The sequence below is a fragment of the Buteo buteo genome, chromosome 13, assembly GCF_964188355.1.
Source record: "Buteo buteo chromosome 13, bButBut1.hap1.1, whole genome shotgun sequence".
Lineage (NCBI taxonomy): Eukaryota > Metazoa > Chordata > Aves > Accipitriformes > Accipitridae > Buteo > Buteo buteo.
In genome coordinates this window covers 18,612,902-18,639,084 of record NC_134183.1, presented here as the reverse complement: position 1 = coordinate 18,639,084, position 26,183 = coordinate 18,612,902, and the positions used below count along the sequence as shown (strand labels likewise).

General features: G+C 53.4%; 1 protein-coding gene across 2 annotated transcripts in view; it reads right to left on the bottom strand.

Moving 5' to 3' along the window:
• Positions 1–26,183, bottom strand: part of PCSK6 (proprotein convertase subtilisin/kexin type 6) — a 38,290-nt gene that overhangs the window by 3,679 nt on the left and 8,428 nt on the right. The window contains exons 3-19 of one of the 2 annotated variants that reach the window (XM_075044965.1): positions 23,345–23,455; positions 22,560–22,703; positions 21,874–21,950; positions 21,111–21,199; positions 17,560–17,732; positions 13,488–13,700; positions 11,931–12,031; positions 10,217–10,320; positions 9,520–9,637; positions 8,259–8,447; positions 7,879–8,015; positions 5,695–5,874; positions 4,985–5,087; positions 4,221–4,417; positions 3,696–3,783; positions 2,296–2,387; positions 879–1,008 (exon numbers count right to left, since the gene is read on the bottom strand). In XM_075044965.1, coding sequence (XP_074901066.1) covers positions 879–1,008; positions 2,296–2,387; positions 3,696–3,783; positions 4,221–4,417; positions 4,985–5,087; positions 5,695–5,874; positions 7,879–8,015; positions 8,259–8,447; positions 9,520–9,637; positions 10,217–10,320; positions 11,931–12,031; positions 13,488–13,700; positions 17,560–17,732; positions 21,111–21,199; positions 21,874–21,950; positions 22,560–22,703; positions 23,345–23,455 — 2,246 coding nt within the window. Of the gene's footprint in view, positions 1–878; positions 1,009–2,295; positions 2,388–3,695; positions 3,784–4,220; positions 4,418–4,984; positions 5,088–5,694; positions 5,875–7,878; positions 8,016–8,258; positions 8,448–9,519; positions 9,638–10,216; positions 10,321–11,930; positions 12,032–13,487; positions 13,701–17,559; positions 17,733–21,110; positions 21,200–21,873; positions 21,951–22,559; positions 22,704–23,344; positions 23,456–26,183 lie in introns of those variants that run through there. The other variant, XR_012652762.1, reaches the window with a different exon arrangement.

The window sequence follows — 26,183 nt, the reverse complement described above, 5'->3', positions numbered from 1 at the left end:
AATGGGCTCAGTGGTGCCAGCTCGATGCCCAGTGACAGCTAGTGACATCCCAAAAGCGCTCACCTGCTGGGAAGGCTCAGCAGGACACGCACCTGTCCTCCCAGCAATCCCAGTTAGAAAAAGGGTTGTGAGTGGATGCTGTGCTGCTCCCATCTGTTTGCTCAGGGAAAAGAGCCCAACAGCTCTGCGTCCTGCCTGGGGACAGTGGCCTATGGAGACCATACCCAAAATCCCTGGGAAGGGATGCTGGTCCCTTGTTCCTCCCTGCTGGAGAGCAGACGCAGGTGAGTGAAACCTTGGGCAGGCAGGGACTGTGTTGTGCATTCCCAAGTTACCTTTAATCCTTCCCTTTCATGTTTGCTTTAACGAGGCTGAATCCACTCCCACTCCCCACTTAAAGCCAGAGTGCCTGAGAGTGGGAGCAAATTGCTGCCTTCCGGCAACTCCCCATCTCCTGCACACAGCCCCCATGCTGGGCCAAGAAGCAGGCGAACGCTCCTCCAACATGGCCAAGGGGCGAACGGAGCAGGTTTGATTGAAAGCTAGAATATTTACCTAAACATTACTGTTCCTCCCACACCTCCTCCAAAGGGCCTGGGGCCAGGGCTGAGCCCCTTCCACTGTAGCCCTAAGACATCTTGGCTGGCTGGCTCTGGCAGGGGAGCGTGCAGCTTTGCTGCTTTTAAATCTATAGGGCAGGGGTGTGTGAGGTCCAGCCCCATGGCTACCCTGGCTCCCTCATTCCTATTTTAATTTCCCTGGTAAACAGCTCCAGCTGTGAGCTGTTTTCAGCATTTATTTATTTTTTTTTATCATCCCTGCCAGTGCTCCCCATCGGTCCCGGTTTTGCTCCGGTCACAACTGGGGAGGCAACGTACCTCTTGCAGACTTTGTTGGGCAGCCCGTGGCTGTCAGCGGGGTAGAAGCCCTCGCGGCAGGTGGGGACACAGCGCCAGTGGGGTGCAGAGGCCTCGGGGGCACAGGGTGCACAGTCCTCCTCGCCCGGCCCTGTGGGGACAGGGGAGAGGGTAGATGACATGGGTGGTTTTGGAGACAGGGGCCACGTAGCATCAGCATGACCACAGCCCTGCATGAGATGGGGGGCACCGGCTCGGCTCTGCCCCATTTGTGCCCGGGAGTAAACAAGCTGCTTGTTGTGCCACCAGGGTCCTGCACGGTTGCTTGGCTCCTACACCAAAAAACCCAGCTCCCATCCCAAAAAACCCATCCACGACCCAGTGTCCTGCCCCTCTGCAGAGCCAAGAGCTGGCTGTAGGGGCTCAGCAGGGGACAGCACATCAAAATCCCCTCCGGGGCATCAGCCACTGCTCCCAAGCATGCACAGGTTTAGCTTTCCCATCCTACGCAGACTAAAATGTGGAAAAAGAGATGCTAAATTGGGTTGCGGAGTAGCTGGAGGAGGGAAGGGCTCGGGAGAGGTGCTGAGAAAGCAGAGGGCCCCACTCTGACGCCGGCACATTGCAGCTGGACAGCAAACCTCAGTGATGGAGGTGGTATTATTAGAGGCCTTCCACGCACCAGGCTTGAGAAATGGTTATGCAGGAAAAGGAGACAAGAAAAGGCTTGAAAAATAATTGTGGTGAAGTACATTTACACTGACTGGAATAAGAATTAGAAGGGAAGTAATTTTCTTAAGGGATTAAGAGCCCATTCCCTTCCACGCTTGCCAACAAGATCAATAAATATTTTGGATTTAGTCTTAGGAAATTGCCCATGTATGATAGATGAGATTCACACCACTGAACATGAATTGTCTAGAGATCATATTATCATCAGATCTATGACGATTTCGAGGGCAGACACAAACATTAACAATGGAAAATAATTGGCCTTTCAAGAAGTGAAAAAGGCAGGATTTGAAGGGAACGCCAAGTGACTTCGGGCGGTGGGGGGAAGCCAGCAGCGGCCAGCCTGGCCCCGCAGGGCAGCTGGGATAACGCGCCTTGGCTGTCTGACATTTTTATACACTGCAAAGCCATCTTCCATCACTCCAAGAGGGTTTTACGGCCTCCCCTGCAACCTTATTAAGCTAAAACACCTGGCTTCAGAGGGATTGGGAAATAAAGAATGGCTCTAATAAAAATGTAAAAACTCCCTAAAAACCTTTCTAATATGAATACATTCTCGGCACCTCGCAGGATGTGCTGGAGAGCTGGGATTGCTTCCCCTCTGGCACACTCTGCCTTGGCTTAGGATGGGTACGGTGGGCATCGGCTCTTGATGCATGAGGGTTTTGGGGTTTTGCATGGGGATGCTGTGGGGTGAAGGATGTACCTGTGCCGGCGGGGCAGGTCTCACACCGCCGGGGCTCCCGGCTGAGGTACATGGCGGGCTGGCACTCCGGCACACAGCTCTCTCCTGCCAGGCTGCCAGGAAAGCAGAGAGGACATTTGCACCTAAAACTACCGGCTCTGGGAACTCGACACAGCCTGTCCCCATCTCCATATACCCCAGTGCCCTACAGCCTGCAGTGCAGGAGGTGTTGGAAAGCCAACCAGTGCTTCAGGAGAAATTAAGTCCTGCCTGGACCAAAGGGATGGGACGGCTGCAGGTTCCTTAATTAAGTGTCCAGGAGGAAATAAATTATTTTTTCCCATGGGCAGCCAGCCAGGCTCTCCCAAAGACCTTTTGCACCAGGAGGCTCCCCAGAATAAAAGGAAATTGGTTCAGTGCTGTGGCTGGACCGGTACTGCTTCACAGGGACAATTTGAAGTCCCGGCTTAAAAGGATATTGGACAATAAAAAGCAAGTGCTGTGCGGATTATGTCTGACAAGTGCCTCCACTTTTGCTTTTCTGAGGGAGTAGATAATCTTTTGGCAGCAGCAATTTCTTTGTCTGAGACAGCCCCGCTGCTACACCGTGGCTCTGGCTCACTTACAGCCTCTGAATGATACAAGCTGCTACAGGATCATACTTCCACGTGCACTTTGGGATGGAAAAGAGCTTCTCCCCAGTGCTGACGCTGCTCATTGGCACAGCCGGGCTCTGCATCCCACAGGAGCTGCAGGGCCAGCAGCAAGGGCACCTGGTGCTCCTCACAGGGTCAGGGCTGCTCTGCCTGCACCCGCATTGCTGGAAAACCACTATCCTATACTAGCCCCACTCAACAGGTACATCGGATAAAATTTTCCTGTGTGGATGAAGCTGAAGGAGAAGTTTCTGCACTTGCAGGGAGCATTTTCAGCCTGTCTGGAGCAACGTAGCCCAGTGCTGGCTCTGCCAGGTGAGCAAAACCAAGCACCCAGTTTGGCTGGGACGTCTCTGACAGAGCCACCTGAGACTTGGGAGGAAATGTGCGCTTTGCAATGTGCAGTGTAAAAGTTTTCATTGCTTTTTTCCCCACATTTGAGATGCTGTGATGCTGGGAGCTGCTCTGGTTGCAGGCCACCAAATTTGGATGAGCACTTCTGAGCCCGCAGCACAGCACTTACCCTGGCAAGAGCTGGAGAAAAGCAAATTAAATTTCAGTCATGCTTTTCAGCTAAGAAAGGGACACGAATCACCACCTTTAAATTCCCAGTCCTCCGGCACTCTGCACCACAGCTGTCATACCATGGAAGCAGGATCTCAGGTCTTTAACTAATTGACTTTCTAATTTCCCATTGGTTTTCCCAAATTTAAACCATAGGTACCAATGCTGCAGGTATAAACTCCTCCCGTGCTGGTGTTTTACCTGAATCCATCTTTGCATGCAGTACATTTGTCTGCTTCACCGACACATTTTTTACAGCTTTGATGACATTTCAGACAGCGTTTCTGACCTTTCAAAAAACAAAGTGAGGCAGGGAGAATAAAATCTGGACAGTGATTTGCAAGCAGCAGTTGGAGCTGCAAAGCCCCACTGCACCCCAGCGCCAGCTCCCCAGGGCAGAGAAGCACGTCCTCCACCCCTGTGAGTCCCTGCTATTGCAGATGACCTTATCTGTCATTGCTTGCTAAGAAGAAATATGCTTTGCAGGCAGCTAGGATCATTAATTACAGACTTCTAATTAAGAGCTGAGTTGAGCGCCTCAGCTTTGCACCACCCTCTGAACACCGAGAGGTTTTCCTCCTCCCTTCACTGTGCAAAGCAGGTTGAGGGGGGAAATTCAAAGCCAATACTCAAAAATCAAGGTGTTTTCTCCACCCATAGCACTTAAAATAGAAGCAACCCCTGCATATCCTCATGCTACAGCTTGCAAGTGATAAGCATCCTTACGTTCCTCAGCGTAAAACCCAGGTGGACACAGCACCACACAGGTGCTCATCTCCTGGTGATGGTAGAGGCTCCGCTTGCATGCTGTGCACTGGGTAGGTCCCCTCCCGACGCAGCGCTCGCAGCCCTTGTAGCACCGGCGGCACCTCCGGGCACCTTTGTCGCCGAAAAACCCCGCAGGGCATGAGCTCACACACATCCTGAGGAAGGAATCGAGAGCACCTGGGCTTTGGTGCCAACAGCCAGCTGCGTCCCAGCAGTCAGGCACCCGCTGCTGTCCCCTTGCCGGCAGCGTTCGGGTTGTCCCCTAGCCTTTGTGGCATTTACTTCTTAAGATTTAGGGTGTCTTGAACATCGTGGCTCTGTAATAAAGAGCCAGGGACTCTCTTGGCCAGCAACACTAGCTATGGGTAAACTTTCCCTGTGCCAGCCCAAGAGATTGAGGAGTGGAAACCCCAACTCCAGAAGTGATTTGGCACCTCAGCTAGCTGTCCCTTGGGAAGGATGACCCCAGCCAGTGAAACCAATGCTTCTTCCCCAGCATGATTATATGGCCAAGGTCCATCAGAACTCTCCAGCTCCGTGTCCCCCACTTCACCATACCCTAGTCCAGGGCAGGGATACCCACACCTCCTCCTCCCTCCATTTTATCTCTCATACACTTCTCTCTCTGTGCAAACATCTATCACCCATGATGCGGTGCGAGCCTTGGGGAAAGGTGCTGCCACTGCCTGGGGGCCCTGCAGGGACACCCCACCACCCCTCACCTGCCGGTTTTCATGCTGCCCAGGCTGTAGTGGATGCAGTTCAAGCACTGGTCGGCGTTAGGGCCATCGCAGCCCTGGTCACCGCACTCAGGGTGGCACAGACCTGGGAAGGGAAAGACCAGCTCAGCGAGGGGAGAGGCTGAGCATCCCCCAGACCCCGCTGCCAGGGTGCTCTGAGCACACCCTCCTTGGACCGATGGATGCGGGGAAGGGGCTGGGGACCCTCCGCCTATCTTATCCTATATCTATTATCTTATAGATCGTATATATCTTATCTATCCTATGGAGCGGCATGGCTCTGGGTTCTGGGCTCTCCTCCAGCTCATCCTCCCCAGTGTGAATCTTACCTGGCCATCCTCTGGCTGAACACCCTGGTGCAGGAGTGGCTTTGAAAGAGGGGCCGGACCCACTCCTCGGGGACCGTCAGGGACACCCGCCCATGCCCACGCTGGGGCGGAAGATGGGCAGAGGAGCTTTTTTTACTCCTCATACAGCTGCACCACCAATTTGTGGTGGGAGTGTTGGGATGGGGCGTTTTGCTACCTTCTAATTTCACCATCCTACTGCCCCATGCTGGCCACAGGCACTGCTCCTCCCAGCCCGCCTTGGCCCCGGGCAGGATCAGGCCTTGTGGTTCCCCCAGTTTATCTGGGTTTGCGTTTTCCCAGATACTTCGAGGGGGGCAACACGGCAGCCTGGCTGGCGCTTACCTGTGTACTCCTCCTCCTCCTCTGCCACCTCTACGTGGCTCTGCAGGAAAGCAGCTCTCGATGGCTCCATCTCTGATGCCGACACCTCCAGCGTCCTCCCGCGGGACTGGGGGCTGCCCAGCGTGGTGTAGGGGTGCTCGGCCGTCCCGTAGAAGAGGAGGCTCCATTCCTTCAGCTTCCCTGTGGGGCAGGCACAATGTCATGATCCCGCTCCCCATGCCGCTCCTCCCCAGGGGACCTGGGTTTGGGGGAAGCAGGAGGATGATGGACCGGACCATCAGGGCTTCACCATTGGCTCGGCAATACAGAAGCAAACAACAAACATCCAGAAATGTTCATGAGCCTCTGAGCTCCCAGCCCGCATGAATGCAGCCATTTAAGGCACCTACAAGGGTTTTTTTTGTTCTATAACTCGTCTGACGAACCACAGCATCACCATAGCCTTCATGCTCAACGTGCGGAGAGAACCATTAACTTTAAAAGCTCCATAATGGAGGATTATTTCTGTCTGATAAAAGCTGCCCAGCACACGCTGGATTATTTCTTGCTTCTGTTGTTCCAGCCACCCTCCTATCCTACATGTCAGAGGTCTGAGCTTGGTGTCCCCTGAAACGCCGCGGAGGCCACCAGAGCCTGTGCTGCACCGGGGGGGCTGGGGACCCCCCATGGCCTTACACCCATGCTGGGGTCCTCCCCAACCCACACTGCTTTGGGGAGGGGGTCCAAAAAACACTGCTGCTTCTTTCCAGCACTGTTTTTCTTTCAGTTCCCCATCAACACGAGTCACTTCACACCCGTGGCACGCTCAGCTTTAACTACTAATCCCTGCATTTCCAGGAAGGGCTTAAAATTTCCAACACCCAAATCTCTTGGCTCTCTGAAAGGGCTAAGAGGACCCACCTGCTGCAAGTGAGCAGCACCGGTGTGGAGCCTGTGAAGGGGCAAGCTTGGGCAGTATCAGCCAGGGAAGAGCTCAGCCATGTGCCTCCACCAAAAGAATTAAATTTGCTGTAAATCTAAAATGTCCTGCGTGAGGAAAGCCTGGGTTGCATAGCACTGATGCTGGGGATGCCACAGTGCCAGCGACAAGACACGTATAGTCTTTAATTGGTATTAAATTAACCAATTTAATTGGTTTAATTGAATGGTCTTAAATTAACATTTAATACCTGTTTCTGCCACGGGCTGGGAACATCGTCCCTCTTTTTCCTCCCGCTTTGCCCTCTGCTTCAAACATGGTGCAGACCCTTTGCAGTGGGTGACTTAATGCACTCATTTTCATTTCATTTTGCAAAGCCAGGTAAAGCCCTGACGCCTGTGAGGGGTTCAGAAACACCCACCACAAACCGTAAATACAGGGGGAAAAGCAGCTCCGTGGGCGCTTTGCTGCTTCTCCCCAAGTTCAAAAGATTTTGGGTGAAGGCAGCAAACAGAAACACTTTCTGCACAATGAACCCCCACGTGCGCCTCCCGCCAGAAAGTTGTGTGGGAGAGGTTTTTAATATACTCCTGGCTTTCTATCAGTGAGCGTGTGGATTTTAACACCCCCGCAATGCACGCCAGCCCCAGGCAGGGTGCTTCATGCCCCACTGCCACCAGCCGGCAAGGCGGCTGCCCCTTCCCGGCGGGGCTGGATCCCGCCAGCCCGGCTTCTTTGCCGGGAAGGGGTCAGGCAGCAGGCGGCCAAGCCGGGGAGGGGGGAATACGGTTGGGTTGGGGACATGCAGGGGGCCAGGCTGAGCCCAGTCACCCCCCGCCAGTGCAGTGGCAGCCCAGGGAGGATGTCCGTCCGTCTGCAGCCGGAGGGGCATCGTCCCCTTGTGCTGTTGCACAACCAGCCCACGCGCCAGATGTCCCAGAAGTGAAGCAAAACAAACAAACAACAATTACAGCTCTTGGGTTTCCTCGTTTTGACTCATTATGGTTTAATTTTGGAAACCTGGCTCTCGGTTGCAATGAGTTTGCTGGTGGGAGAAAAGCCGCTCCTGGCTCAGCCAGACTGGCAGCCTCCTGCACTCAGGGCTGAGTTTTATTCCCATTTTTGAAAAATTTGGGCAATACAATTTTGCTGAAGACTCTAAAACTCACAGCTAAAGTTATGGCCAAGTGAAGCAGCCTGCAAACAGCTTTGGGGGCGAGGGGAACCAGCAGGCACTGGGGACATGGGTGCTGGGGGACTCTTACCTTGCACTGCAGGGTTGCGCACTTGGGATGGTGTGTCGTGGATCTCCAGGGTCCACTCCCCTGCTGCCCGCTCCCCCCAGCAGTGGACGGTCATGAACTCCCAGCCCTTGAACCCCTCGTTGGAGTGGTCGAACACCCTGCAACGGTAATGCCGTGCATCAAGAAGTGTGACTTTGAATGTCTTATTTAATTGGAAAATGTAGATAGGTAATTAAGGACTTTAGGGATTCTTGCATGCACCCACCCTTGCATGGAACCCTCCTGCAGCTGAGACCTGAGCATGTCCCCCACCTTCCCAAAAAACCCGACCAAACTTGCAGCAACCCCCTAAACGAGGATGTTGCCCAACCTAGGCACATGCTGGCTCCGGCTGCTCTTACCTCCTGGCAAGGAGCTGTGACCTGGTCCCTGCTGGAGAGATGAGGCTGATCTGGAGGTCACCTCGGCGCGGGTGCGAGATGCTAAGCCGCACCACGACGTGCTCCAAGTAGAGCACGTGCTGGTCACGGTGCTCAGCGCAGGCGCTGCTGAGGGTGCTGGTGCGCAGCACGTGGTCTGCACGGATGTACCTGCCAGGGATGGGCAAAGCATCATGCTGGGGACAACAATGCTCCCCGGTTCCCAGCAGCATGGACACCCAGTTGTATTTGAATCCAGTCTCCTACTGTTTCATGGCAAAAATTATCTCATCCTCCATTGCAACACAGTGTCCTAGCATGGGAATTTGCTGAATTGCTTGATGGTAATGAGATGGGTTTGAACTGCCTCTAAGATCTATGCCTTATGGGCTGCAAGGGCGCTGCTTTATTATAATTATCAGCGCAACGTTCCTCTTTGGGTTGTAATTAGTGTCTCTATCAGATAAATAGTTTCATGAACACACTTGGCTCCAAATTCATTCCTGCTTTGCATACGCAAGTCTTTCCGAAGGAACTGCTTTTCTGATGAACAACTCAGCTTGCTCTACAGCCAGGCAGTGGTAAACCAGGAGGGTCCATTTGGTCAGATCCCTGATCCCACCCTTTAACATAGCAGGGACAGACCTACCGGGGATGAGATGTGAACCTAAGCTGGTTTGAAGCTGAAGCCAAATTCAAAGCAACCCCAGGCACTGGATATTTGGGAACCCTTGCAACAAAGCACCAGTTTTTGGTGTCTTTCATCAAGACGAGGTGTTCGGTGGAAGAGGGAAGAGAGCCCAACACATCACCACTCATGTAGGACCCAGCGGGCAAGTTGGTTTTAGTCTCTCACTGTCAGCCCTCAAAAATTCCCTGCTGATCACCCGCCTGGGAAGCAAAAGCATGGAAAGGGCAAAAATAAATCACCCACCATCAAAGCTGGTCCCGGAGAGCCCCCACAGGACCTGCCCCAAGCTGAGCCGTAGGTACAGACCGTAGGTGGGCACTTCTGGGTCAATAAGCAGACCTTGGGGCGACAGTGAAGGTTGTTCTGACTGTAAAATCCATGAACAACACCTCGCCTGCACATGGGCTTGCCCTGGCCACCCCGACTCCTAATTTCCCTTTCCAAATGCTGGGACAGCAGCTGAGCCTTTGCATCACAAGAACCAGCTCCACCAAAGCTCCTTCCAAGTGGCCATGTGCCCCAGGGAGAGCCCCTCCACCTCACAACACTCACTTGGGCACCCTGTCCAGGCTTCCCACGCAGATGTGCTGGGGAGGGACTGCCTTCCACTTCTTGGCTTCCACCACAATAGCATCTGCATCCACCAGGCCAAAGCCATATAGATGGCTAACTGGAAAGAGAGAAGACTCAGAAACCCACTGCCTTCCAAGCAGGGGCCAGCAGCAACTCCTCAGAGCTTGGTGGAGCATCTTCCAGTCATCGGGGAAGGCACAGAGTTGATCCTGTTGGATATAAGGCACTCCAACATATGGAGTTCATCATCCTGCCCGAGTTACACCCCAAATCCACACTGTCACCACGGAAAACCCATTGCCAGGAGCAGTCCACCAAAAGCAGCAGTCAACACTGCAGCTCAGGATAGCCTCCACCAAGCAAGGCTTCCAAACCTCCACCAAGCAAGGCTTCCAAATGTCCACCAAGCAAGGCTTTCAAGCTTCCACCAAGCAAAGCTTCCAAGCCTCCACCAACCAAGGCTTCCAAGCCTCCACCAAGAAATGCTTCCAAGCATCTCGCCCCACGAATTACTGCCCTCTCCTCTCTCCACTCAACCTCCTGATGGTAGGAGCACCCAAGCCAGCTGGGAGTGGACATCCAGGGTGAATGCTCCCATAAGCGAAGCTCTGGGGACCTTTACTTTCCCTTTCATGATCATTTTCACCACGCTGCCTCCAGCCCCGTGGCCACTCACCTTTATGCCCCGCGCCGTTGGTCTTCCAGTCGGCCGCTCGCAGGTGCACTGGCCGTGAGGTTTTGACCAGCAGATGCTGGACGTCCCTCCAGGTGAGCAGGGGGCTGCAACAACACATGGCTCATGGGATGGCTCTGCTGCTCCCAGTCTTCCCAGCAGCAGCAGGGACCCCCACTAGGTTAACCCCCCCTGCAAAACCTCTTTCTTTCTCCAAAAGAGCATGAATCAATGATTTAAATGCTGATGCCCTGCCTGGAGGTTGGCCATCATTTGGGGCACCCCAGCAGAGGGGAGTGTCCCAGGGAGGGATGCCATGTGCCCACAGGCATTGCAGGATTTATTCCTGGTCAAGGGTATTTAGCTCTCATGCTCCGGGGTATAACTGGAACAAATCAGGAAAGTTTTCCCCATTTTCTTGTAGGAGACTGGGAATGAAGCAGATCCTGAGGCAGGGTACCAGGCTCAGCAGCTTGCTGATACACGATGCTGAGCAAACCTTCCCTCTATAGGAATAACAGCAAAAATTGCTGGAAGAAAACCTGGGTTGCTCATTTAACAGAAAAATGAAACCCAAAGTGTTTCCAACCCCCCCCCCCCGGCTGGGTTTGCATAAGATTTGTGTGTTCAGGGTGCTGCACGCTGAGCGCTGTGTGCTTTTGAGCCTCCCCCAAGACCCCAGCCCAGGGATACTGCTGAAGAATTTTCCACGCTTTTCTTACAGTCAGTTCTTCAGCATCTCAAGCTAGGATTTATATTGCTCTCGAGCAACATTTAAGAAAAGAAATTCAATTTATTCCTTCTCATCATAATGGAGTGTCTGAGCACCAAGCTCTGGTACTTAATGTTGCGTTTTATGCCTCAGCTAAACAATTCAAAAATTACATCTAAAGCTCTTAATATATTTGTAATGCAAACAGCATCTCCGGAAACATGATCACCCGACCTGGGCACTGGGATTAAACCAGAGGAGAGGGACTGGAGCTGACATGCCATTACCACCATCCCTGGACATGAACATAGCACTGCCCTGCAGCTTATTCCCAGCCTTATTTTTATTTCCAACCCATAAAACCAATAATAATAATAGCGAGAAGCTCAAGAGAAGATGCTCCATGGAGCAACATGGGGATGCCCAAGGGGTGAGCCTGGTCCACCATGGAGGCTGCTCCTGGCCTGGGGGACCACGATGGGACCATGATGGGATCAGGATGGGGACAAGAGGCAAAGAGTGGCTCATTTGAACCAGGGAGCATGTCACTGCTGGTCACACCATGTGGGTTTTTGACATTATGCAAAAGTAGTCTGTTTCCCCCAGAAATGAAACACTTGCTGAAGACCATCACTTCTACAGACATTTTCCATTTTCTGTGATGTTTTCTGACTTTTTTTTTCCAGGAAGTATTTATAAAACTCCTGTTGGAGCCAGCTGTCAGTGGCTTCAATGCACCAAATGAAAAGCCTGACTTATCTCACCAACCCCAACTTTTCAACAGATGGCAACAAGTGAAGAATTAGCTCAATAAAACACCTGCAGGAAGATTAGATGCAAAACAACAATGCTGTATCAAACCTTGCCAAAAAGGAGCAATTTAGAATAACTTTGCCCCATTTTGAGTCGCTCCAGAGTTAAAAGAAAACACCTTTCTTCTTTTGCTTGCCAGGTACTAAACGTGGAAGCATTTCCCCCTCAAGCCAGCGGCAAGGTTACACTTACTTTGCCTCCAAAGCCAAGGCGATGATGCCTGCGACCATGGGGGCAGACACAGAGGTGCCGGTGTGGCCATCCGTGCAACGGTGCCGGAGGTCCGTGGTGACCTGCAGAGAGAGGAGCTGCAGCCCCTGCGTTGCCGGAGATGCTGCTGGCGCAGGTGCTACCCCACCAAGCACTCCAGGTTTGCTTGGGATGCTGCCAGCGGGGAGCAGAGCCTGCAGGTACCCAAGCCCTGCCATGGGTCCCACACCATTGGGGTGCTCTGAGCCCCCCCAAAATGGGCTGCAGATACATTTGGTGCATGAGAAAACACCCCTGCTTACATTTTCCTTTGTTCAAAGGTGCAAAAACTATTTAAAGGGGGAAAAAAAGGCAATTTTGCTGTGGGTCAGCTGAAGGAAAAGCCATGGATGGAGTGGTGCGAGCAGGACAGGGTTGGCATGGGTATGCACCCATGGGTGCATATTGAGCTGTGCCATGTTAAACACTTTCCTTAAAAGCTCCAGTTCCTGGTGTCAGGCAAGAATTTCCATTTGCATGGGGGAAAAAAAAAAAAAGCTATTTCCAGCTTTTTTGTTTCAGGGGAGAGCATGATGCTTGGGTACCAAAAGCTTGGAGAGAGGAGCTGGGCAAAGAGATGCTTTGTCAGTTACATTTTTAAAAGGCTTCTGGGTTTTGAGTTAATCTGGTAATTTTTGGAGGTGGGGGGCGGCGGGACATGCCACCCCATTTCTCCCTGAGGTGCCCCTGGAAGCTGCTTTTTTGCCCAGTGATGCTCCAGCAGCCCCGGGCTGGTGCTGGCCTCAGCCATGCAAATGCTCCTTAGTGCCATGCAAATGGCCCCAAGGAGGCACTCGGATTCTGGAAATCAATCTTTTAGGGGCCAAACAAATCACTCTTGAATTAAAAAAAAAAATCGACTTGTAAAAAACCATTTTTGTCAAAAAACTAATTTGGGTCGAAAACTCCCTCCCAGCTCAGGTAAGGTGCCATGCCGGTGGGGGACTTTTTACTGCCCGAGGTTCAGATGATGCACAGGGATATCATTAACAAAAGGCCTTGCTGTGATGAGACCACAGCAGCTGTTGGAACAGGGCAAATACAGCCTGGGCGGCAGGGAAAACCAGGCTGATCCACACGTGCACACACTTTCAGGCAATTCCTGGGGTGTGAAGTCTCTGCTCCCCGTTTGGGGTTGCCATATCCCTGCCAAACACCTCCATCCTCCCTCTTTTCTTTCTGTCTCACACTAAAAATGCTCAAAATTCCCTTTTTATAAGCACAGGACAGCAAACAGGACCTTTGGGGGACAGGTAAATATTTGCATGGGCATTTATGCAAACCTCCAGCCCTTTCACCTATTTACCAGGGAAAACGCCACATCCCTGAGCTCTTCCCAAGGACCAGAGCAATTTTGGCCCCACCATAAAAAAGCACAAGCAAAACCCACCGCAGGGCTAAGGGCAAAGCCCGGCTCTTACAAGTGAGCCATCATCCAGCCCAGCCATGCAGAAAACATCCAGGGGATCCTGCCCCACTTGGCGTCAGGGTAAAACTTACTATTTTCCGCTCATAAAAAGCCCCACTGCTGTAGGTGGTGGCGAGGGTGGAGGCACACTCCTCCAGGTACCAGGGCTTGTAGCCATTCTCAGTGGTGCTGCTGATGGAGATGGTGTAGATGCTGTTGGTGTAGCCGTCGCAGGAGCAGTAGTCACCTTCTCTGCCGCCGTTCCCCGACGCCCAGACGAAAATGGACCCCAGGCCCCTGCGGCCCTGTGGGGAGAGAGGGGACAGGGGGTGAGAGGAGGCATTTGTCTGTCCAGGGTGAGAGGCTATCTCGGCACAGGGAGGAGGGGGCAGCCCTCTCTGGCATTGGGATGCTGTTGCTAAGCCTGATTTTTGGGACTGGATGTAGGGTTTGGTGAGGGTGGAAGGATGGGTCCCATCCTGTTCAGCACTCAGCCCCCACAAACGTGCCCCTCGGCTCAGCCAGCCCCAGTTTTAAAGGCAGCAACTCCCCGCGAGGATGGGAGAGCCTCCGGTGACAGGGATTTTGGCATCTTTTGTGGGCTCTCCTGGGAGAAAACATCTGGGGTGCTCAGAGCGAGGCAGTAACACCGGCATGGCACTTTCTGGGGTGCAGGGATGGCCCCATGGGAGGAACTGACAGGCAGCCCCCCGAAACCCATGTCTCCTTCTCCCTGAGCCTGCAAAGCCCCTCATGCCCCCCCCCAAACCATCAGAAACCTTCCCCCAGCCTATCTGCTAGTTTCCTTTTGTTTGTTTTCTATTTTTAAATCCCAGCCTTTTCTCCCCCCTCCATTGCTTGGCAGGAACATCTGATGGAGCCATCCCCACCAGGTATAGCTGCGGGAGCCCACCGGGATTTGGGGGGGCGGGAGGAGTGCGCCAGCCACATGGACCTCCCCAGAGCCGGGGGAAAATCCCGCCCAGCAGCGGCGGCCGTGCTGCCAACGAGGGGCCCCTAACGAAGCTGATGGCGCGGGGGCGAACCGCTCCATCCTCCATCCAAACCACTGCCAGGGCACCGGGGTGCCTGCACCCCCAGGAATAACCCAGCCCCCTGGGGGTTCACAAACAGGGTGCCGCGGTCCCAACAGAGGATTTTTGGTGACCCAAGGGGGTTCAGGGCAGGAAATGAAGTGGCTGGTTCGCTTCCCTGCCCCATAAGGCAGGGCTCTCCGAGGAGGGCGGCACGCTGCCGGGCTTGGCAGGCGATGGAAGCACACGATGGTGGAGCAGCCCCATCCTCCCCGCAGCTACTCCTGCCACGGAGAGATTTCGGCACTAGCCTGGGCAGATCTGGTGTTTACCTCCCTCCCACTGCTCTGCAGCGGCTTCCTCCACAAAAAATAATAATAATAAAAAAGCAGCTTTGCTCCGGAGGAATTCACTGGGATTTATTGTGGGTTTTAAGCGCCAGGGGGAGAGGGATGGTTTATTACCTGTCTCGCCCTCCTCCTGGGGCAGAGGCTCTCTGAGCTGACCCTGCCTCTGGATACATAGGCTAAGTCAGGCTCTTTCCTTACTTTATGAAAGTTTTCATTATCTGGGCTGCCTCCCAGCCAAACTGGGTGGGTATTTCCCTAGCAAAGATTTAATAGAGCTGTCTGGAGCTCTGCAAGAAAAATTGCAATTGCAAAGGGAATTATTGCCCTGCCCCACATCACGGGGAGCTTGACCCAGCTCGCCAGCCCACCAAGTCTGCTGCTGGCATCTCCAGTCCTCTTTCCAGGGTTTCCTGGATCTCCGAGGCGGCAGCATCCCAGCCCACGTGCTCAGCGCAGGCAGCAACCGTCCAGTTCTCCAACACTAAAATCCACCCGTCTCCAAGGACCAGCCCTGCTGCCTGCAACCCAGGCTTTCCTAAATTGCTAATTGGAGGAATAAAACCAGGCACCAATTGCCGAAGGCGTGTTGAGACGTAGCAATGATTTCGATTGGGATATGTAGACAGGGAGTCCAGACCTCCCTTGCATCCTGCACCCCGGGCATCGCTGCCGTGGGTGCCAAGAAAGGCTGCTTGGTCCTGATCCAAATCCACAGCGCCGGGATGCCTGGGCAGGGCTGCGCTGGAGGAAAGTGGGTTCGGAACCAGCACGGTTGCACGAGGACACAAACAGGCACATAAGCGACACTACAGCAATGCACATCTAACACCTGACAGCGTTTCCCAGTGGAACGAGAGCTCACCGTGTATTGCACTCCCTGGGACTGGAAAAAAAACAATGCATTTGCTTTGCTCTCAAACACGCAACTACCAAGGTTTCCGCGAGCAGACCCCAAACACCCAACTTCTTTATTTGCCATCCTCCTAAGCCAACGCCATGCTGGCAAGGGGCTCCTGGCCACTACAAAACCTGGATCCGGGCATCATTTAAACCAGGGAAACCCTCCCTGGCCAAGGCTGGGGATGATCTGGCTCACCCCAGCAGCACATCGGTCAGATACGAGATGCAGAGCATCTCGGCACAACGCTGCCAGGGCTTGGGTGTTTGCCCAGCAGCACTCCATGAGAGCCTAGGATAAATATCCCCTCGTTAGCTCGGGAACTAATAAGGTGTGGCTGGAGGTGCAAGAAACAAGATGATAAATTAGCCCAGCGCAGTCCTATCGCTAATAGATAAAGTTTATTTTAATGTTTCCATTAAAAAGTCAATTTTAAGGATTTATAACTCGGTTACAGCTGTTTGCTTGGGCTAAAGGTGGCAGCCAACTATCTGCTTGCAGCTTTCCTCGTTATTTAAGAAGAAGTCAGCAATTAAGAGTTGTGCATGCAGGATAGTGGGTGCCACAAACATGGGTGGCAGCGGAGGGTCTGATGTCCCCTGGAAGACAGAAGCGAGCATCCCGAAACAGTGGGGCTGTGCTGGTCAAGTACCCTGCTGCTACCCATTTGCTTCTGCATGGAAAAATAAGGTCTAAAAAGCAGCTTGTTCCCCCGTATTTACATGACATGAACTCCCCGGCACTTCAATGGATTCCTCGGCAGGCTCACCGCCCCGGCAGGAAATCAAGTAAATAGTGGGAAAAACACTCCACCCTATTTTTAGATAACAGGCAGGCTGCGTCGCCCCGGCCCGCAGCTGCCCCAAATCCTGGTGTGCTGCGAGAAGAGGCAGCACAAGCAGGAGTGGAGGCAGGGAGCGAAGCAGGGTGAGTTTCAAAGCCCAGCCTGGGGCTGCCGGCGGAAAAACCCCAACCCCAAATTTGCCAAAGAACCTGGGGGACACTCGCTGCAGAGCCCCGAGCCGCCGCGACACTTACCCGCGGCGCCCACCAAGCTGCCAAGAAAAGTCTTTTTCCCGATGCTTTTAGCCAATATTGGGCATTTTTTAAAAGCACCCAAAAAGAGAAGGGGTGCAGGAAGGCCAGGGCATCTCCACTGGGAATTGACAGCTGTCAGTCATGTGTGACGCCAGCTGAACCCTCTCACTGGAGGACTTCAGAGAGAATAATCTGAATTTTTTCTGTGCCCCCATGGCCGGATCCTGTGGTGGCACCCGCATCCCCCCGCTGGCCATGACACAGCCGCTCATTCTGGGTGGAAAACCAGGGAAATGCTTAATGTGATGGAGACCCCCAGGAGAGGATACCAGGGGCCTGGGGAGGGTGAAGGAGGGGGGATGAAGATGCCAGGGGCGGCCACTTCCCTCCGCGCCGGCACCCGGGGGGACATTTTGAGGTGCAAAGTCACCCCCCCCAAAACCACTTTGGGTTTCTCAGCCCGGCAGAGCTTCACAACTCAACCTGGGGCCTGCCTGCTCTGCCGGAGCTCTGCCCGGCGGCCAGCGCTGCCGGATGCTCCCGCCGGGGCCGGCCGTGCCGAGGGGTCCCACCAGGGCCGCGCCATCGCCGGGCACCTCCCGCCGTCACCGCCCTCAGCCGCAAAATCCACCGGAGCTCTTAGGGACGCCGGGGAAAACTAGGAAAAATTAGAGATGATTCGCCCCCCTCCCTGCCCCGCCCCAGCCCTAGTGTTGGCATCGCCTCGGGGGGGCCGGGCCGCCCATCCCCGCACCAGACCCCGGGCCGGCCGCGGCCCCGGCACACGTTCCCCACAGGGCAGGAGGAGGAGGGCGAGCGCATCTGGGCGCTGCGGGATCCACACCTTTTTAATGCCATGCTCAAAAGCCTGTTTGGCCAATAGACCAGGTCCATCAACTGTCTTCCCATCATCATCTGGCCCCCAGCTCGCGCTGTAAATGTCAATGTAATCGGGTCTGATGCCAAGCGACTTCGCTTCAACAACATCTGTTACATCGCCATCTAACATACGAATGCCTAAAAGCACAAAAACATCAGACATTAGGGCTTAATGGCTTGGATGAAAGTGTGAGGATTGCAATCAAAGGGCTTTGTTAACAGCGGCGGAAACCACACGGCTCAGGCACGCCTGGAATAGCTTCAATCCGCGGCCCCGCGCGCTAACGAGCCCGGCAGCGGGATGCTGGGGAGCTATTTTGGAAAGTTTCCTGTGTTGCTTCATGGCAAGTGATGGAGAGGTAGGGGTTAAAATTTGCTTCCCCTCCATCGGTAGGGATCGGGTGGTGGGAGAGGTGCCGCACTCCCTGGCAGCAAAATCCCCCCCGCTAAAAACCTTCTCCCCCTGCTGACTTTTAATTAATTAGCTACCTCATTTCTCTACCTGGAAGATAACGGTGTTTCCCGAACGCTCACGGCCCCCTCGCTTCAGGCACACCAGCGGGATGAAGCCTCTCCACACAAGTGGGGACAACTGTGACCGTCCATGAACGCCGTCACTGCCCAACTGGTGCCAGTGGTGCCCAGGATGGGGAGAGGCCCCAGGAGAAGCCCCAGGCTGCCGTTTGCACGGCCAAAATCAGAACCAGGACCCCAACCCATGGGGTTGACGGTCCGCCTGGGATAACCTCACTTCCAGCCAGGAATGCCAGCAGGCATCGGCTGCGGTAGTTCACAGGCAGAGCCCACGAGCCACGGCGGGACGGGCTGGGGGATTGGTGCACACCCCCAGCCTCCAACTGCTGCAATATGAGAGTTACAACCCCCTCTGCTCCTCATCGCCCTTTCCGTGCTGGATTTCACCTTCTGCATGGCAGGCAGAGGGTGCCAGGCACCCCAAAGGACTGCCCAGAAACAGCCCTTGCAGGAGAAGAGATGCTGGAAATTTCAGCATGGTATTTTGCCAGCCAGGGAGAGTCCAGTTTATAAAAATGCATTTCCCCTTCCACATGTATTTTTCCTTAAAGCAAACAAATGCAGGCAGATGTCATTACAGCTGCAGCTGTGCTCTGGACACCAGTCAACTCAAATATCTCTTTCTGATGCTGTCCCCTACCAGCCAAAAACAAGCCTGGAAATATAAAATGAGGGAGCAGAGCAGTTCCCAAAAACTTCCTCTCTTTGTTGTGTTAACAAGAAAACACAAGCAGAAGGGGTGAAAAGCCGAGCCTGGTGTCCAAACCGTGCTCGGCTGCGGCGCAGCAAACAAAACCAGCCAAGGGATGTTTTTTTGTGCTTGCTAAATGCGGGCATGTTCATCAGCAAGCTCAAAGTCAGCTCAAAGTCAACCCAAAGCCAACCCAAATTTAGCTTAAAGTCAGCCCAAAGTCAGCCCAAAACAGCTCAAAGCCAACCCAGAGCCAGCCTAGAGCGAACTCAAAGCCAGCCCAAAGCCAGCCCAGAGTCAGCCGAAAGCCAGCCCAGAGTTAGCCCAAAGCCAACTCAAAGCCAACCCAGAGACAACCACCCACGATGCGGGAACCCCCCAGTTAAATAATGGGGCAGGAGGGAGCAGGGAAGGATGCTGCAAAATAAATGAGCTCTTTGCCACGCAGGGAGCAATACTGGCCTCCGAAGTGAGCGTTCGAGGAGGGGGGAAAGGAGGAGGAATGGCAAGAGCCCTTTTTGTTTCTTGAGCAGCAATGTATTTTGCCCAGAGCAAATGAAAAGCAACGCAAGAGCGCTGAAGAGCAGCCAGTAAAATTAGATGGTAGCTCTCCGAGTGTGACAAATAGGCTTCCCCAACAAGTTGTGCTCATTAATCGCTGCTTTATTTGCGTAATCCATCTAAAATCACTCTCACTGCAGCTATAGCGCATTTTCCTCCACAATCCCAAACTCGATATGGCTACAAACTTTATTTTTCCCCTTTGCCTGTTCACGCTGTGGGAAGCCCACAGCCTCTACCCTCTGCCAGGTGCCTCGCATCACTCGATGCCTCCCCAGCACACCCCCAAGGCAAGGCATTAAAGGAAGGAAATTAAAATAAGACCTATAGGTCGTTATAAAGTCAACAAATAACGCTCATCTCCACGGCTGCTGCGGAGATATGGACTCAAAAAGGAGCATAAAGGCAACAGCCTGATCCTGCATGATGCAAAACTGCCTTAAAGCCCACCAGGAGCTTTGCCTGGTTCTGCTGCTGCTTGGAGATGTTTTTTTAGGGGCAAGAAAACTCTAAGAAGCAAGAAGTCATCCCATGTGCAGGGGGCACAGGGGATGGGATGGGATGGGATGGGATGGGATGGGATGGGATGGGATGGGATGGGATGGGATGGGGGGATGTGCCACAGCCTTTGCAGCCCCTGCCACTCCCCCATTCAGCCTCCCTGGGGTTATTTCTTCCATCAGGGGATTTTCCCGGCATAGGGAACCACTGACGGTGTTTGGCCAGGAGCAGGACTCCTTGCAGGCACCACTCCCATGCAGACACAACCCTAACAAAACTTCTTCTTGCATGGCCAGCATGAGCAAGCCAAGAGAAGGAATTAAGCCCCAAATCCACCCATGAGTGCTTGGGTCTGTGCTCCCGACAATGACTTCTCCTGGCACTGAGGTGGTAGGATGGGTTGCAGTAAAAGCCCCTCTCCCGTTCCAGCTGTGCCAAGGACGGGGCTAAAACCCCCGGTGAGGACCCAGCTCCAGGCATTTGTCCCCTGCATGGTCGCACCAGCCACGCAGATGGGACACGGCTCTCCCACCCCAGCCTTGACACCCCCATCTCCCCGGTGGGTGCTATACCAGCCCAGGCTGGCCAGAGCAGCTCCAGCTCAAGCCAGCCTCCAAACCAGCTAGGCTAATGCAAATGAACTCTGTGAGGCTAATTACCATCAGGATACAATTTGGTAATAAAGATTCATTTGCTTCTCACGCATTGTGTTATTTGAGGGACTGTGCAGAGGTTCCCCCACTCCGCGCAGCTCCGGCCCCCTCAGTGTTTTCCCCATGAGGGCATTCTGGGGATGCCCCCAGGCCCCCCTCTCCGACCGGCTCACCTGCAGACATTAACCTCGCAAACGAACGGTTTCAGCTCTGAAGCTAAACTGGCGCCACCGACCATAGCAAACATGGCCCCCCCGAGAGCAGCTGTGGGCTTTTGGGGTGAAATCGCCACATCCTCGATCCACATACGTCCTCACGGCAAGGATGCAGCTCAAGCAGAAGGCTTCCCCCCCAAAATACAGGGAGTCCCCTGCACCCCGTGTCACCTATCCTCGGCCAAGCCCCCCTGGGACTTCCTGCAGCCAGGGTACCAAGGAGGAGACTCTCTCCTGGCAATATCTGGGGGGCCAGCATCCCACTACCCACCCTGGGAGCCCATGGGCACGGCCAGGGTGGCCGCAGTCCCTCGGGGGGATGGCGAAGGGCAAGGAAGCCACAGGCAGGCGCCAGCCTCACCTCCGATGCGCGCGTTGTAGGCAATGCCCACAATGCAGTACGAGTTGTTCGCCGCCGCCGCCACTTCCCCCGCGCAGCGAGTGCCATGCCTGCAAAGAGAAATACCCCGTGAGCTGATGTCCCGTGGCGAAGGATCCCTCCAGCCAACCCCCACCCAGCACCCAAAAACCAGCTCTGAGGCCAGAGCAGGGGAAGAAAGTGCCCCAAGAGCTGGACAGCCCTTATTCAAAACCCACAGCAAGGACTGGGGGATGGAGGAAATTAATGCAGAAAGCAATCTGCTCTTTGTGTTTTGCACCTAGATGCAACTTGCTCTTTGCATTTTGCACCTAAGTGCAATTTGCTTTTTGCATCTTGCGCTTAAATGCAATCTGCTCTCTGCATTCCCATTTCATTTCCACACATGCCTTCATGTGCCTGTCCCGCTTTAATTGAAGCCCAGAAAGTGCATCCAACCTTTGACATCTAAGCCACCCAGCCCAACTCACGTGGTTTAATGCCCGACCATGGCGAGGAAACCCCCTGGTGCATCATTTGATGGCTCAAGGGTTCATCAGCAATTAGCGTGATTGCCACAGGCTGGATTTGCATTAAAACGCAATGACTCTATGCAAAGTCTGTAACGCAGCATCCTCTGCAGTGCTGGGCATGGGGAAAGGCCACAGACCTGGAAGACACCCCAGGGGGCAAAAACCCAGCCCCAGGGACCCCCGCACTCCCCGGCCACAGGGACACCAGCTCCATGGCAATTAGTATCACGTACTTATTCTCATTGCTGGCATCGTAGCGTGGAGTCGGGTCATGGTCGTTCCCATTGACGTCGTAGCTTGCAAGAGGGTCCTGAAAACACATTGCCACCATTAGATTCAACTTACCAGCACAGCATGAGACTAAATGGCCTCAGCAGCAGCATGGTCCTGCTTCACCCGCAGCTGGTGTGGTGGCTAACGGAGCCGAGCCAGGCAGAAAATGCCATTTTCCCCTTAGTTTCTGACTATTTGCTCAAGATAAACAGTTTTGGGTTGCAGCCCTGTGTGTCTCCCATGGGAAACAACCCGCTACCAAAGGGACAGCTCTTGCAAACCCCAAATCCTGCTGGCTCCAGCACCGCCCCCCCCCCCCCGCATCCATCTGGGGTTTGAGCTGGGGCTAAGCAGGTTCATGAAGGTTTTTGGCTCTGCCCTGGCAAGCCAGAGGGAGGCGGCCACTTCCCAGGCAGCTGCAAAGGGAGTTTCCCCCAAACCCTCTTGTCTAAAAACCTTGTTTCCTTCTTAAAAACATCTCGAGCTTTTTTTAAAAAAAAACATTTTCTTCTAATCTGCCAATGCACAGACTTAAGCTGTGTTTATACACTTTCAGTGTTTATATGCTGAAATTCTCCATAAATCAATTCACTATGAGGACCAGCCCCAGCCCGTCCAGTCCCAGCCCGTCCAGCCCCCAGCTCACATAGTTTTGCAGGAGGTCGGGGTGGTTCCTCTCTATGCCGTCATCGAGGATGGTGACCACCACGTTTTTGCCGGTGTAGCCCCTCTGCCAGGCTGCCAGGATGTTCATCTCCGACCTGCAGCGACTGCTTTTATCACTGCAGTGCTACGGGGGGAAACACAGCTGCAAAAGGGCTGCAACCCCATTTCAGCCCATCTAAGCAAGCAGCCAGGCTGGGAGTCCATTTAATCAACCAGAAAATATATTTACATCCCACCCCCTGCCATATAACTCGTAGATTTGTTATAACTTCACTCCACTAATCAAAGCCATCCAGCAGCAGTTAATCCAGGCAACACTATCTCCCTATTATTCTTTTCCATTTCAAATACTGCAGGCTCTTCGGTTTTGAAGTGCTCATTTCCTTTCTGTGCTTAATTTTCAATGAATTTCCCTGTCAAATACAGATCGATGAAGCAGGCAGGAGAAAAAATGATATTGTAAATAGATGGTTGCAGCTCTCGGATGGGTAAAATGCATTGGCACTGCAGCTGCGCTGCTCCAAAGCCTTCGCTGCGCAGACCATAACGAGGGGCTGCTAATGAGGGGGAAACACTTTAAACTATTCTCTCTAGTATATCAATTTACAATTTAAAAATCTTGCTGCCAAGCACATTTGCTGATATTAAGGTGTTTCACTACTGGCCGGGCTCAGCAAAGATTGACGACGCGTTTGATTAAAAATAACTTAACCCCCCCTGTAAAGCAGCGGGTGCCTCGCAGGGCGGCGGAGGGGAGATACCCACCAGGTACCACATGTTGGGCCACACTGGGTCGTTGAAGGGCAGGGCGTGCGGCTCGCCTCGGACCTGCCTCTTCACCCGCCGCTTCACCTCCTGCTGCTGCAGCCAGTCCACCTGCAAGCAGAGCCGTGGGTCAGCATCACCCGTGGGCACGGAGCCCGGCATCACCCGTGGGCACAGAGCTCAGCATCGCCTGCGGGCTCAGAGCCCAGCATCGCCCACTGAAATGGGATGCGGAAGCCGTGTGAACCGCTGCCTGGACCCAGCCCAGCATCACCAGCAAACCCCCATCTCCTTGGCCAGAGCTGCTGCAGAGACAGAAGCTCCATTTTGGGGGAGAAAGGATGAATGGACAGATGGACATGGCAGGCTCAGCTCTTTGTGGTCTCCAAGCCACGGGCCAGATTCCTCTCCTGGCGCAGTAAAACCCTTGAGCATAAATAAAGTCGCCTCCAAGTGCGAGCCTAAACCCCCCTGGCTTAACGAAGCACTGAATCACGTGCTGAAGTCCTGCTGGAGACGAACCACATATTTCAGTGTTTAGTCAAAGTGTTGGAGAAGACTCAGGTGCTTGGCTTAATTTTGGGGCTGATCTTTCCCCCCGGCTGGGAGGCAGCAGCAGCAGCAGCTCAGCCCTGAGACTTCACCACCTGGCTCCAGGGCTGCTCATCCTTCGAGCTCCTCTCCTCCTGATAAAATAATAAAATCGGGGGCTTTACCCAAGCAAAACATGTGTTTCCCCAAAATATGGGACAACCACAGACAGCCGTGGCAGGTCTCAGGGAACACAGCTGGCTCCGGAGAGGCATTTTTGGCACTGGCCGTGGGTGAGGTGGCCTTGGGGCCGACCGCTCTGACGTTTGTTTGCTTTTCAGTGGGACGTGACATGCGAAGACATCAAACGGGAAATGAGCCGGAAAAGGCCAGGATTGGGAAATGCCGGTGTTTGCCTGTGCCGCTGCGGTGGGACCTAAGGTGCTGGTTTGGAAGCAGCCTCATCCCATCCCTGGTGAGTGCTTCCCCCCCCCTAGACTTTTATTGCCCACAAAAAGGGCTCTCTTGCCTTCAGCATGGAGACAAAACCCAGGTTGATTGAAAATAGGTTGTAAAAATAATTTATAGACCAAATCTTTACACGTGCTCATGCTGGGGGCAGAAGGGAGGCACCAGTTGATGAGCTGGAGGGCTCTGTGGCACATCCCTCCTCGCCGGACATTGTCTTCCTGATGGCTTGGGAACTTTCGGGAACGGCAGAGCTGCTCATGGGGATGTCTTTATTCTTGTGACTAAGGTTTTGTAACGAAAAGAATAAAAATCCAAAGTGCAAGTTTTTGCTGGGCTCATTTATGTGAAACTGTTGGCTGAACCGAGTTCTTCGTGCATGGTTTATAGCTTTCTGTCTTGGATGGAGGTGGATGGGCAGCTGTACATATCAGAAACCTGACAGTTTACAGCCTAGAGCTTGGTTTTTAAACATATATACTTTGAAGAAAAAAACCGTTGAAAGGAAAAAAAAATATATTTCATAGAAAAATGAGTTTCCATGCTGCCTTGGCTGATGACAGCATGCTGCTTTGCTTATATGACAATGGATTTAAGCATTGGAAGCAAAAATACAACTTCATGGTCTAGTTAAAAAAAATTAAAAATACATTAAATAGAGGATATGGCCCAAATACCCGGCTTTTCTCCTTAAAGCTGCTCTCCTTGGCAGCATTACTGTGGGTCTTGCTATCGCCTTTCCCTGCAACTTTGCTGGATGCAGGAATGACGGGAAGATGTGGAATTTTGCAGGTTTTGCCAGGAGCTGCGGTGCCTCGCAGAGATGTCTTCACCTTAAAAATGCTCCTGATCGACCCAAGCGCTGCCAGTTGGGAGTCGATGGAGAAGTCTTGTGTGGACACAGAGAAATCAGCAGTTTAATGACATTGATTTCAAGGGGGGGTTGCTAAATCGATGTGGCTGGTGTGGGAAGACAACAGGCGAGCGGGAAGGAGCCCCGGGCATCCCTGCAATGGCTCCCACCACTTGTGAAACTCTGGTCGCCTTCCACCACACATCCAGGGTGGGGGAAAAGCTTCTCGGAAATTAAAAAAAAAGTCTTTTTGCCACTAGCAATGGCAAAAACTGTTACAACACACTCCTGATCCTGGGGGGCGGGGGGGCAGCTCCATCCCTGCAAACCCTAATTAGTAATAATGAGGTGACCCTGAGTGGCACCAAAGGCCCTGTGAGGAGGCACAGGTATCAGCGAGCTGAACCCTTCGCCCTTGCTGGAAACAGAGGGGCAGCTTTTCATTTCCCCCCTTACTTTAAGATTTTCAGTGGCTGATGCCCAGATCCAGCAATCCAGGGTAGCTCCACCAAACACACTAACCAGCACAGGCTAGGATGCAACTCCCTTTGCAGCTCCAGAAAAGCAATAGCTTGACTTATTCAAGTGAATGTGCAGGACTTAAAGCGGAGATCCAGGACAAACAAGGTGGCTCCAGCACGTGTTTGCCATAAAGCACGGCAGAAATAATTTACGTGGGGTTGATTTTGCTGCGGTGCGTGGCCAGATGCACAGAGACTGAGGCCATGACATCCTCCGATGAGGATGAAGAGACTGGAGCAGTGAGGCTGAAGGCTCAAGCACTGTGAAGACCAACAGGAGCATCCCAGCGAGCTGCGAAAGTTTGCGGCGACAAGAGCTGCAAGTGGAGCCCGTAAGAGGGGTGGCAAAGCACAGCGTGACCCTGCTCTGCATCCCGCTGCCCCTCCACGCCTCTTACTCTCACCACCATGACCTGCCCCCAAAATTGCTGGATTTGCTACATCCCTCCTCCCTTTCCATCACCTG